We start from the raw sequence: 12,267 nt of genomic DNA on the forward strand, positions 1-12,267 counted from the left end.
TACGTTGTCTGACTTTTTGCCTCATTCTTCTCTTGGTTTAAACAGAACACACTGTACTATTAGACTATGTAAGTATAAAAACAAGAATCATAACATGATTTCATTAGCTATAATAAACTATTGTTTACACCCGTCTGTACGGTAGAAAGAACATTCTTGCTAGCAAGCTATCTTAGATAAGAGTTAGCTAAGCAGTATGACTTGAAATGTGGAAATTGCCGGTTTGACTGTTGGTTTCTTAGGGACAGCAATAATGTTCCTGGGTCAACTTGACCCGGGGCATATTTAATGATCCAAAAGTGTCCGAACACATTTTTTAAAATCTCATTATTAACTCAATTACTAACCATTTATATCAATATATAGTGCAATGGTGTTCTTTAATTCTCAAAGATGTGCAATGCAAATGTGTGAAATGAGCCATTTTCATTGTATATGTTGTTTACGCTAATTAAGCCAAGCAGAAGAAGTTTCATAGCAAAATAATACTTTTAACAATTTTTATTATATTTTTGAACTTTAAAATGGGTTCATTTGACCCGCAGCACAACAGGAGGGTTAAGAAAACGAAAGTGTTTACTACCTTCCCTGAAGCCTTATGCAATGCTACTGTATCTTGTTTGTTATATTTGTATAGGTTAAAAAGTCAATTCCACGTTTTATGCCACATCAAGTTTGACCCGATAAATTTCTTTAAAGTGACCGGTTGCTAGGTAACAAGCACATATTTAAGGAAATAATTGATCCCGTCTATGGAGTCTCGCTAAACCTGTACAAACTAGATGAATGGCATTGAAAACTCACAAGGAGGAAAATGAGATAATATATTTAGTGATAAGCTTTAAGTGTGCTATTTGCATCAAACTTTTTATTTGCCTGTTTCTAATCTTCAGTCTACACTAGCTGTTTTTGTAGCATATTTTTGGCAATATTCGTTTCATTGATGCTGAAAAATTATTTGCACATTAAAAAAAAAGTGGTTGTAAATGTTGGTTGTGCCCAAATGGTGCAGTTGGTAAGAATGGGGTAAAAAAATATACTTTTTCTGCTGGGTTTGGAAAAAAAGTCATAATACCCATCAGTACTCATCAGTAATTGAAGTAATTTGAGATTATGGTGAAATCTCTGTTTCTCAATGCCTTTGTATCAAGCAATGTTATTATTCCCCTCGTTCCTGTTATCACAGACCAATCAGAGCTACTCTCCTACCCTCTGTCCTGATTGGTCGAGTGGGGGCCCCTACTACCTTGTCCTGATTAGCTGGGAAGCCGGCACTACTTCCTCATAGCATGCGCACGAGAAGTAGGCAAAATCTGGTGAGGGGGGGTACTACCAACAGCAGCTTTAAGTTTAAGTTTCATATTTCTGCGATCAATAGCCAATATTCTATCAGACAGGAATGCTTGACATCTGTCGTATATTCATCTTGAAATAAATCAAATCTTACCATGTTGAATTCTGGCCCTGCAGAATTACTGAAAAGACGGGGTGTGGCTGCAGCACCTCCAACCCAAATCTCTAGATTCAGCTGTGACATCAATGGGACAAGGACTAGCTTCAGCCAACAGACTTGAGGAGGAGTGTTTCATAGTATTTACATGGTTGTTGCAGTGTAGTCTTCAGGTGTCTTCTCTGGGCTCACAGCATTTTACTTTTCACATTTAATAATGGTTGATTGTTCCAGATGAGGACCGCACAACTATAAGATTTCTCACAGCTCAACACACTGCTTTTGCAATTTATTTCAGCCTTTATTTAATAATACATCTTCCATTCACTTGTAATGAGAAAATATGATTTACCCTTTTACCTGTAAATTTATTCTTGCCACTCCAATCCCCTCCACAGCGAAACACAGCTGAGGCTGTTACTGACAAAAAATGTCCAGTTTTTTTGGACTGTGCAGGCTGTTGCATATTCCTCCTCAGCGGGAAGCACCGTGTTTCTACATGAATGAACATGGCTGAGTTGTTAGAAGGCTGAATGGTGAAAGAGGCTCAATCTGTATCATACAAGGAAAAGGAAGCTGCTCTTTGATACCGGTGGCATGCAGAGCTGTGTCCAATTCAAGACAGGATTTCATTCCTCTCGTTTTATAGTGACATCAAATGCATAGTGTGCTGAAGTATGCAAGACTAAAATTTTTTAAAAAGGAAAAGCTGTCTCTGTGAGACACATAAAACTGAAAAACTACTGATCATTCCAAAACATAAAAGGGAACACAAATGAAGAGATCTTGCATAATGTCATGTGCATGTAAACAAACTGTACAAAGCATAGCTTGTAAGCATAGCTGCAGCATGTTTTAGGCCCTTTGTAACAGTCTTTTCATTGCCTCCTCCTTTGTCAATGGCTGTGACTGATAGAGAAATGTCTGGTATGCTGGTGGTAGCCGAAGTCCAGAGAAGCCCAGAAGAAACAGGGAGGAGTCTGCTGGTCCTGGACCGAGCTCTTTGGTCCAAGATTCCGAGACAGAAGACGTTTAAAAGAGTCTCTAAATTGTCCTGTAAACGGTTAGTGTAACATGCAGATTTTGCTCTAGGGCAGATTTACTGGAAGACAAATACTTTCCTTCTGATCTCAGTTAGTTCAGTGATTATAGTTGTGTTAGTTTTCAGTCTGCATTTGACTGTCAGTAAAAAAGGCAGACGCTGGAGCTCACACCTCCTCCAATAAAATCAGTCCGTCTACCTCAGAGAAAAGTGGCAGATTAAAGGGTAGTCACACGGTTTCTGGCAGTGAAGACTGGGTACCCACGCCTGTCCTCACACCTGTCTGCAGCACACAAACGCACACACAGACACACACATCTGAAAAGGTGCTTCCTGCTCCCCTTAAACTCTGCCTCTGCTTGGGAATGTAAGTTCGGTTTCCGTCACCCGTCCTCCTATGTGTCAGTCAGTGTGTGCCAGTGGCAGACCTGCTGTCCCTCTGCCTCCTTCATTTCTGTCCAGTGGCCCTGCTGCTCCTCGCTGGTGCTGTTGAGGCCCAGGGAGACCCAGCCCAGCCTCTCCCTGGGCCTCATGCTGCTCCGGCGGCAGAACACCGTCACTACCAGCGACACCTCGGACAGCTGGAAAAGTGCCACCTGGAACACAAACGTCTCCTTGTAGGTGGGGTTGGGCTGGCCCCTGCACACAGCTGTCTTGCACTTGGACATCTCCTTCCCTTTTGAGTCCAGCATAGTCAGTTTCACATAGGTGTCTGAAAGGAGGATTGGAAGAGTGGTCAGAGGGTGCCATCAGGTGGTGAGATTGTGGTACTGCAAGAAATACCAAGCTGTGTCTCTTATTGTACTCTTGTTAAAAAAAACATTTAAACTTTAGGAACAGAGTCATTGTGTTGTACAGAGACATAGTTGTTACTGTACAGCCATATAATGAGTGTTTCTAAAGGGTCAGATCACTCATATAAACAATTATATATATGTTCTCAATTACACTCATTGCGATTCAGCTGTGAAAATAGTTGTTTTATTTTCCCATGCAATATAAAATATTCAGTTTGATTTTTTTTCAGTGTCCTATATACTCAGAATAATCCTGACAAAGTAGTCTGTATGGACAATTTTCAAGTAAAAAAGGATGCTCATGTCGTTGTTTTTTGGGTTTTTTTTTATTTATTTAATTTTTTAAGTCGTGTTTTTTGGGCATTTTGCCTTTATTGACAGGACAGCTGAAGATAAACAGGAAATGTGGGGAGTAGAGAGTGGGGAAAGACATGCAGCAAATGGTCAACCAGCCGGGAGTCGAACCGGTGACCTCTGAGACGGGGACTGTAGCCTCCAAACATGGGGCGCTTAGACCTCTAGGACACTACTACAGTGGCCCTGAAGTGCAAATCACAACCCAAATCAGAAAACACTACAACATTAACCAAATCGGAAGAAGTGGGTACCCTCGGGGGATTTGCCGTAGTGTTTTCTGATTTGCCGTTGTGATTTGCACTTCAGGGCCACCGTACACCAGCACCCCAGTATGCTCATGTTGTAAGTACAAACATTATCACTAATAAGAATGTGTCAAAGATTAGAATTTTATTTGAGCACAAATTAAATTATCCAATCATTTAATTGCGTTACAATGGAGAGTCCCCAACTGAAAACTAAAAAGATCATGATGAGATATAGTTAAGCAATTTGGAAGCCATGGCTATTTGCTAGTTTGTTGACTTTGATTACAAGACTGATACCACTCTCATATGTTTCTGTTAAATATGAAGCTGCCATATGGAGACATCAAGCATAGCTTAACATAAAGAGCCCCTCAAAGAAAAACACCAACTGAATGCCCATTTAAAGCTTAAAAAATGTTGTTCCTCATATTTGTTTATATGTTTTAATCCATGCAAAAACTTAAGCATAGGGGCGCTGGTGGCCTAGCGGACTGAGCGCCCCACGCATAGAGGCTATAGTCCTTGTCGCAGAGGTCACAGGTTCGACTCCCCGTCGGTCGACCATCCGCTGCATGCCCCCCTCCCTCTCCACTCCCCACACTTCCTGTCTCAGTTCAGCTGTCCTGTCAATAAAGGCAAAAAATAGCCCCAACAAAATAAAGTAAATAAATAAAAATAAAAAACTTAAGCATAAAAAAGTCAAGGTGGGCCATGGAGGTTATGCGTTGAATAATGCTGGAACAACTAGCTAAGCTAACCTAAGAGTCTCCAGAATCTTAACATCTTACTCTATGAAAAAAGGCAAGTAAGCAAAAACTATTAAAATAATCTTTTAAAGATAAAATCGCAGTTTTAACAACAGTTTTTACCAAATCTAGAACCTATAATATAACTTTTAGTGTGGCCAGGTACCAGAAGGCTTAAATGAGAAAACGTTTAACCTGTTCTTTAATGTATTGTTATTTAAGGGTACTTTTACACCTGTAGCTCATTTGCTTTATTTCTATTCAGATGATAAAAATTGTTACATTTTCACCATTACTATGCTATCCTCAAATCATGACACAGCCTCTTTTTCCCACTATGGATGTAACATCACTCTTCATTGGTCAGGTCTGCTGAGTCAGTGAGCTCTTTTAAATCCCTTCTTAAAGCATACTTTTATCGCAGAGCCTTCCCTGATTTTATCAGACTTTTATTTTTATTTTATTTTATTTTAACCATCACAAGAAAACAATTTTAAAATAATTGTAGTCATTTAGAGTTATTTTAGGGGAATTTTTATGTCTTTTAAAATATGTTTTATTTCTTTATCTTGACTTGTGAGTTTTTACCAACTGCCTGTTTTATTGTGCTGCCCACGTGAAGCACTTTGTAACTCGGTTTTGAAAAGTGCTCTACAAATAAAATTATTATTATTATTATGATTATTTTTGTGGGAAGCTGGCCAGAAGATGCTAACTAACATCAGCCAGTTAACCTACCAACAAAATGAGCCGTGGGTTGACTTGGAGGTCAAATGCCTCATCAACATTTTGGCAGATGAGCATATTTGTCAAATGTTGAAACTACTCATAAAAATACGAGTTATGAGTTCACAAACTGTGAGTCAGAGCATGAACGAGGGGTGCTTTCACATCTGTGCAGCTCCAGGCAGCTCTCCTACTCATGCTGAATTGAATGGATGACAGTGAGTAACATTAGCCTATCGCTATTTTGGTGCTAACTATCACTTATAATCAGGAATGCCCAGAAGCTGTATCACTGCTTCTATTACTACTAGCCTTCTGCTGCTGGTGTGATGAGTCAAGCAGCTATTTGTTTCAGCTGCTGGGTAGATTGTGTTCCCACTGCAAACAAACTGCTCTAGGGTTTGACTGGAAGGGAGCAGAGACCACTTCTCTAGGCGATCTTGGCTTGCTTGTTTTGTTCTGCGTCGGAGTGTGATTGCTGTGTTCACATATGTCCAAATGATCAAAGCCAAGGGGGAAAAGGCTTCATGTTTCAGAACAACTTTTCCAAATGCTCCCAGGTGTGAAAGCATCCTTAAGCTCCTGTCAGGAGTTTTGAACCGGTTGGAAACATACTGAATTAATATTGTGAATTAAAAAAGGCAAATGTGACAATTAACAAGAAGTGTGACGATTTGTCTGAAACCACTGGTAGATGTAAGACCAAGTGATTCACTGTCTGCTGCTGAGACAGGGGGCACCAAAATCAACACAAACTAAAAGTTCCTTAGAGGAGCCTCAAGTGAGAAATATGTCTTGGGATTATATTAGGGATAGGGCGATTATCAGCGCTGATATTCAGCATTTTGACACATATCGGCATCAACCTTTTTTAAAAATCCGACGGCCAATAAGAGATCAATATAAAACTGAGTTATTTTGGCTCATTTCTCCCTGCAGTTTCTCATTACAGGGGACGAGCTGAGCAGCATCCGTTGTGGACCCTACAATTACTAGTGATTAAAAACTCACACAACCCCACTTCAAAAAAACTGAAAAACCCCCATAAAACAAAGATAAGGGAAAGATTAACATTTCAGATATATTGACATTTTGGAAAACTTTATTTACTGAAGAAAGCTTTAGGGAGCTATTTATTTGTTTAAGTTTTCATTTAACTTTATAAGACATGCTGCTGAGCCTGGGAGCTCCCTGAACTTTTTGTTAGAATTTTAAAACAAAGATGTCTATTGTCTAAGATAAAAAAAAACAACCTTTAACATGTTGCAAATCTGAAAAGCTGTTTAATAAACATATGCTTAAAGGCATTTAAACAAAGTTAAGTTTTGGAGTTTGTATTATTCAAAATTTTGACGCTAATATTTTACCTTTTACTCCAAATATCGGTTATCGGCCTCCTTGACTACTAATAATCGGTATCGGCCCTGAAAAAAACACATCAGTCTATCTCTATATTATATGCTAGAATGACAAACTCTAATCTTACTGAGTCTAGTCTCATTTCTAGCCAAAATGTATCATTATGCTTAATATAAGCCGCACTGACCTAACAGGTCCAGAAACAAACTATATTTTAAGATATTACAGGCCATACGAACCAATAGACAATATGAAATCAGGGCTGTGAGCCAAAAACATTTAGAGCTCCCCCTCTGGACTGTCTGCTGTATAGATCATAAAGCACCACCCACCCCATTATAATAGATGGGACATGGGTCAAACAAAAAATGAAATACAAGTCAAAACACTTTTTCTCAAACATCATTTCTGCCATTACAGTTAGTTTTATTAATACGATTAATGTGGAAGAGTTCATCTTCTGGAGATGTTTACTTTTGTGTGTTTTTTAAATGTCAAAAAAAGGGGACACGGCATCATGATTGACAGCTATGTCGATAAATGAGGGCTCCTGTTGTGTTATTTACCTGATTAACACTGTAGAAGAGAAACAGTGAGAGAAAACGTGACAAGAACTTACACATGAGTAATTCAACTTTCCATAACCATGAGAGTCCACTTCAAACCCACACAAGAATCTGTTCTGCTGTGGACATACCGTATATCTGTGATAGGTCTGTATTGGCCCACACAACGACCTATTGATAAATATAGATCTTAATATCTTTACTGTGATGCTTCACCTTTACAATTCACTACTGACTTACCTCTCATGATATAAAGCTGTCCCCCTACAAAGTGTTTCACACAACAGAACAGACCATCTTTGGCACACAGCGGAAAAAGACAGAGGAAAGAAAGAGAGGAAACAGTCAGGTTTAACAGATTGAAACACACCAGACGGCAAGCTTTCCCAGAAACTCTGATGAGCAGCTATTGCTCCAGCATTCAGACTTTAATGGTTAGGGTTATTAAAAAGCTGGTGCTAGTGCCAGGAAACATTTAAATGTAATGGTGCACAGTACTGCTAGGAATCTTTCCCATCTGTTTTGCCAAAACAACTGCCTTGTGTATTAGCATGCTTTGGGGGAGAGACATTGCAAGGTGGACTTACACTGTCACTCAGCAACTGAGTCCAAACTGGCAGAGAGCCTGAACGATTAAACATGGAAGCTTTAGTACGTACTGACGGGTTTATCCGACGCTGTGGATTTGAAGTGGCTTCCCTGGATGACCTCAGCAGATAACTGTCCTGTGGCAGAGTTGTAAATGAGACCGAGGAGGATCTCTGGCAATGAGGAGTCCTCTGTCGAGCGGTAGGACACAGCTCCTGTGCTGCGAGACACACTCACCATAGAGCCACAACCCTGGCATGAAGAAACAAACAAGAAGTTTAAAGAGAGAATCAGAAGATGTATAAAATCTGAAGTTAATCTCATAAGAGCATTCAAAGGTAGTTTGGCCTAACAACTCAGAAAATCAGGTAATCAAATTACCCTAAGAAGTTAGCCAAAATAGCAGATTGGCCGCGGGGATGGAAGTCAGCCAGTTCACCACTTTGTTCAGACAAAGTGGTCTCAATTACTATCAAAAGAAATAGACTGCTGTCTAAGTGTGTATAGGTTTTCATGCTCCACAGAAGATGAACCACTCTGAATAAAGGGATCCTAACTTTTTCTTTAGCCATACCAGGAGAGTTCAGCAAAAAGTCACCACATCTATGTATAGGGATTACTGTGGAATTTGTGAGACATTCATGTGACAAAATACCAAATAGCCTTTGAAATACAGCTTCAGTTTGTTTTCTTTTGTGTGACTTAGCTAATGTTAAGATGATAAAAATTCAAATCTGTAAACATTATCCTATCAGTATTGTCACTGCATGTATGTTAGCAGACTCTGTGTTGTGTTGGTTAGATAGGCATTAAAGCTAGATTTAAAGCAGTCTAAGATGAATAATGTATGTGCTACATTGCATTGTAACTCGCAATATACATTCAATCTATTCTGCATATTGATTGTTTTTTTAACGGTCATTCCACAGTTTGTTTGGTTCCTTATCTACTTATTAATGTATTTGATTTCTTTCCTGTTAAATCCTTCATTTGAATTGCTCTATAGATCAATGTCGCCAGCAACTATTCCCCATAACCGATTATTTTTTACTTTTCTAGCAAAAAATAAAACATCTGTTGGAGTAGATTCTCTTAATTTCATTGTCTTACTTTTTTTAAATGAATATTAAGAGGATACAGTTTGTTTAGTGAACAAACATTAAATGAAATTATTTAAAGGTTCAATATAATGCTATTTTTAGCTCTTAACAACATGTGCTAAATCCATAGACTGCATAAAATATGGACATAGTATCCGTGACGTCACCTATCTATTTCTTAAGAGCTGTTTTGAGGCCTTTCGGCGCTAGCGGCAGCCATATTGCTGCTGTGGAGCCAGTGTGACGTAAAGAGGCGGAGTTTAAGCCTCCTAGCCAATAGCTACAGTGTTCCCGCAGTCAGCTGTGCCTCTCACTGGAAGACTCGTAATCTCATTATCTTCGAAATTGCCACGTTAAAAAAAAATTCACCCCCGTACAGTGTGTGCCGATCGAGAAATGAGCTATCCAGACTACACTCGTCTTTTGTACCAGGCTGTAAACATGTTTATTTCTGCTGTAAAAATTGTCTTTTTCCCATTCATGTGTATATGACTTCCGGTACTTCCGGAGCCAGCCTCAAGTGGATTCTAAATCCCTTTGAAGCAAGTTTTATAATTATGAGGTTCTGTGTTGGTTGGCTCCCTGAGGGTTGTCTCCCTGAAGGTTGTCTCAGGGGGGAGGGTTCAGAGTGGTGCAGATAGTGGAAAAACACTGAAACAAACATGGTGAGCATGCCAGAAGAATCCTACAACACATTACAGCATAGGAGGGCGTGGAAAAGATCGAAGAGTGGGAGTGGGAGTGGTTTTGTGTGCATATTTATGTGCAATAACTTCTGTCATTACATCCCAGAGGATCAAATCTATCTCGTACAAGCTACATTTCCCAGTATGTGGGCTACAGAAACAATGCAGAGGCTTTTTCGCTTTCACATTCTCAGAGTTGCTCGGCTGGAGGATGACTATAGTATTAATGTACAGGTGAGACAAAATGTGCTTTTCACTACATAGGACCTTGAATAGTTTTGGTTGAAGCCCTGGACTACTTTGCAGTTGGATGAAACAAATCCAGTTTTCTTTGTCTCATACAAAACTCTGTGCAGTGTAAAATAGAAATCACAAAATGCTCTCACTGTAAGTTCAGAGCCTGGCTCCAAGGTGACAGGAAGAGCGATTTTGCCCTGCAGGTTCAGCTTAGTCAGGTAGAACACTTTCTCCCCCAGGACCTTCTCCTTTTTCATCCTTCGGATGCTGTATAGGCGGAATCGAACAGCGTAGTCCCCGAGGGCCTCCTGTTCAACCCTAGAGAACTTGAATGTTTCAGTGAAAACAGGACACGGCCCCTTCTGCACGCCGGTCTTGGCCCGCTGCTTCTTTGTGGGCAGCAAGACCAGGTGGACTTGCCACGCGATGTTACCCGTCTGTTTGAGTTCAGGTATGTCTGTTGCCGCAGTGACGGTGACAGCCAACCACTGCTCGCTGGAGTCGTACTCGAAGGCGACATCCAGTGTGCCGTACTTCCCAAGGACCTCGGGCTCATAGGCTGTAGGGAGCTGAGGACCAGAGCCATCCTGAACCAAAGAAAGGGGGAATCAGAGGAGGAGAGAGGGAAGAGATAGAGGGAGAGAATAAAAGAGGAGAGGAATACATCAACTTTAACCTATTCTTTAAAGCACTCATCAGTTAATCTACATATGTCCCTTCAGCCTTGGGTTCAATATGTGGTGATAGGTCATACAAAGGCAATAGGGGATTCTGCATCGCATTGGGATTAGTCCCCTCATAATTAAAGTTCAATGAACACAATTAAAAATGTAAAGCAAGTGTGTCACTACAACCCTATTCTGGAAAAATCTAAATTGAGGGAAACTGGAGAATTTTCTACGTTTTAACCAAAGACTGTATAAAATATGGACGTAGTCTCTGTGATGTCACCCATCTGTTCATGAAAGCTTTTTTTAAGCCAATCGATGGCGGCAGCCATATTGGAAATTCGAAACGCAACCAGGCAGAGTGTGACGTAAAGGGGCGGAGTTTGAGCCTCCTAGCAAACAGCTATGTGTTCCTGATCGGGAGTCAAGTCAGTCATGTCCTAATTTGGGCAAAAACACGTAATCTTAATATCTTCTGAACCTTCGTGTTAGAAAAAACATCACTCCCTGTACAGTGTGTGCCGATAGAGAGATTAGCTACTGTAGCCAAGCCGTTTTTTGAACCAGGCTGTAAACATGTTTATTAATGCAGCAAATGTCGTCTTTTTTGAATTGGTGTGTATGTGGTTTCCGGTGTTTCTACAGCCAACCTCAAGCGGATTCTCGATGAATTGCAGTTTATAACACTTCCACATGGGCTTCATAGTTTGAGACCGTATGTTGTTTTAACTGGTTAAATATTCTCTCTTTTTTTTTACAGTGTGTGGACCTGTGTGAATCATATATGTGCAGGTTAATCTGTTTTCCTCTTTGACATGTTGTACCACTTAGTAACCCACTGGTCCCCTGATGATCAGATGACCTGCTGTAACTGTAACTGATACTGTAATGCTGGAAACATCTCCACGGTAAACAAGCTATTTCTTTACAGTAGTGGTCTCACATAAATGCCTAATGTATTGTTAATATAGATGAGTTTGTATACAGTGGTTAAGTGTCCCGACAGAGCAGTGTAAGCAAAATACAGAAACACATTTACGGTATACTTTGCAACTCCTGCGAGGCACTTTTGGCTCACATCGATTTTTTGCACCTCTTTTGTATCCTTTTTGTCTTTGCTGGTCATGACATGTATATATTTGAGTAGTGCTTTCTCACCAAAATCTCCTCCCACTGTCTTTTAACAGTTACTCATACCCAGTTTCATAACCGGCTGAGATATCCTCACTGGGGATTTAAAAAAAAAAAAAAGGAGTTCTCTGTTCTGCTTCAGGACACTGGAGGTGGAACATATTGTATCTCTGCTCTCACCTCTAGTCCCAGCACAGCAGTGCTGTCACTGGGTATGTCCTCCTCGCAGCCTTTGTTGAGGTAGCTCTCAGAATCCTGGTCCACACTTGCCTCACTGGAGCCGCGGGGGCTGTCGCAGGGCTGCGGGGACGAGCTCCTCCTGACCCCCCGCTCAGAGCGGGACCGAGAGGACACGCGTGAGGCCAGGCGGTCATCCTGATAGGGAGGAGGCTGGTGCTCACTGAGGGAGGAGTCCTTCTTTATTCTCTGAATGTTGGTTGCTGGAGTAATATGATATGAAAGACGTGTTACTGGAGACGTAGCGTGCTTTAGAGTCATAGTCATTACGTATGCAACATAGAGTCTACACATACCTGTAGTCAAGTTAACCTCTTAAACTGTGTAAC

At 40.5% G+C, this 12,267-nt stretch overlaps 1 protein-coding gene across 6 annotated transcripts in view; it reads right to left on the reverse strand.

Annotated features, from left to right (window-relative positions):
• Positions 1-2,226: 2,226 nt before the first annotated feature.
• syt14b (synaptotagmin XIVb) overlaps positions 2,227-12,267 on the reverse strand; it is a 33,138-nt gene continuing 23,097 nt past the window's right edge. For 4 of the 6 annotated variants that reach the window (XM_034698915.1, XM_034698914.1, XM_034698911.1 and 1 more), the window contains 5 exons: positions 11,882-12,141; positions 10,052-10,489; positions 7,951-8,131; positions 7,532-7,588; positions 2,227-3,204 (listed from right to left, as the gene is read on the reverse strand). In XM_034698915.1, coding sequence (XP_034554806.1) covers positions 2,888-3,204; positions 7,532-7,588; positions 7,951-8,131; positions 10,052-10,489; positions 11,882-12,141 — 1,253 coding nt within the window. In that variant the 3' untranslated portion in view covers positions 2,227-2,887. The remainder of the gene's footprint in view (positions 3,205-7,531; positions 7,589-7,950; positions 8,132-10,051; positions 10,490-11,881; positions 12,142-12,267) is intronic. The other 2 variants (XM_034698913.1, XM_034698912.1) reach the window with 2 other exon arrangements.

This window comes from Notolabrus celidotus, chromosome 13, assembly GCF_009762535.1.
Source record: "Notolabrus celidotus isolate fNotCel1 chromosome 13, fNotCel1.pri, whole genome shotgun sequence".
In the NCBI taxonomy this organism is placed as follows: Eukaryota; Metazoa; Chordata; class Actinopteri; order Labriformes; family Labridae; genus Notolabrus; species Notolabrus celidotus.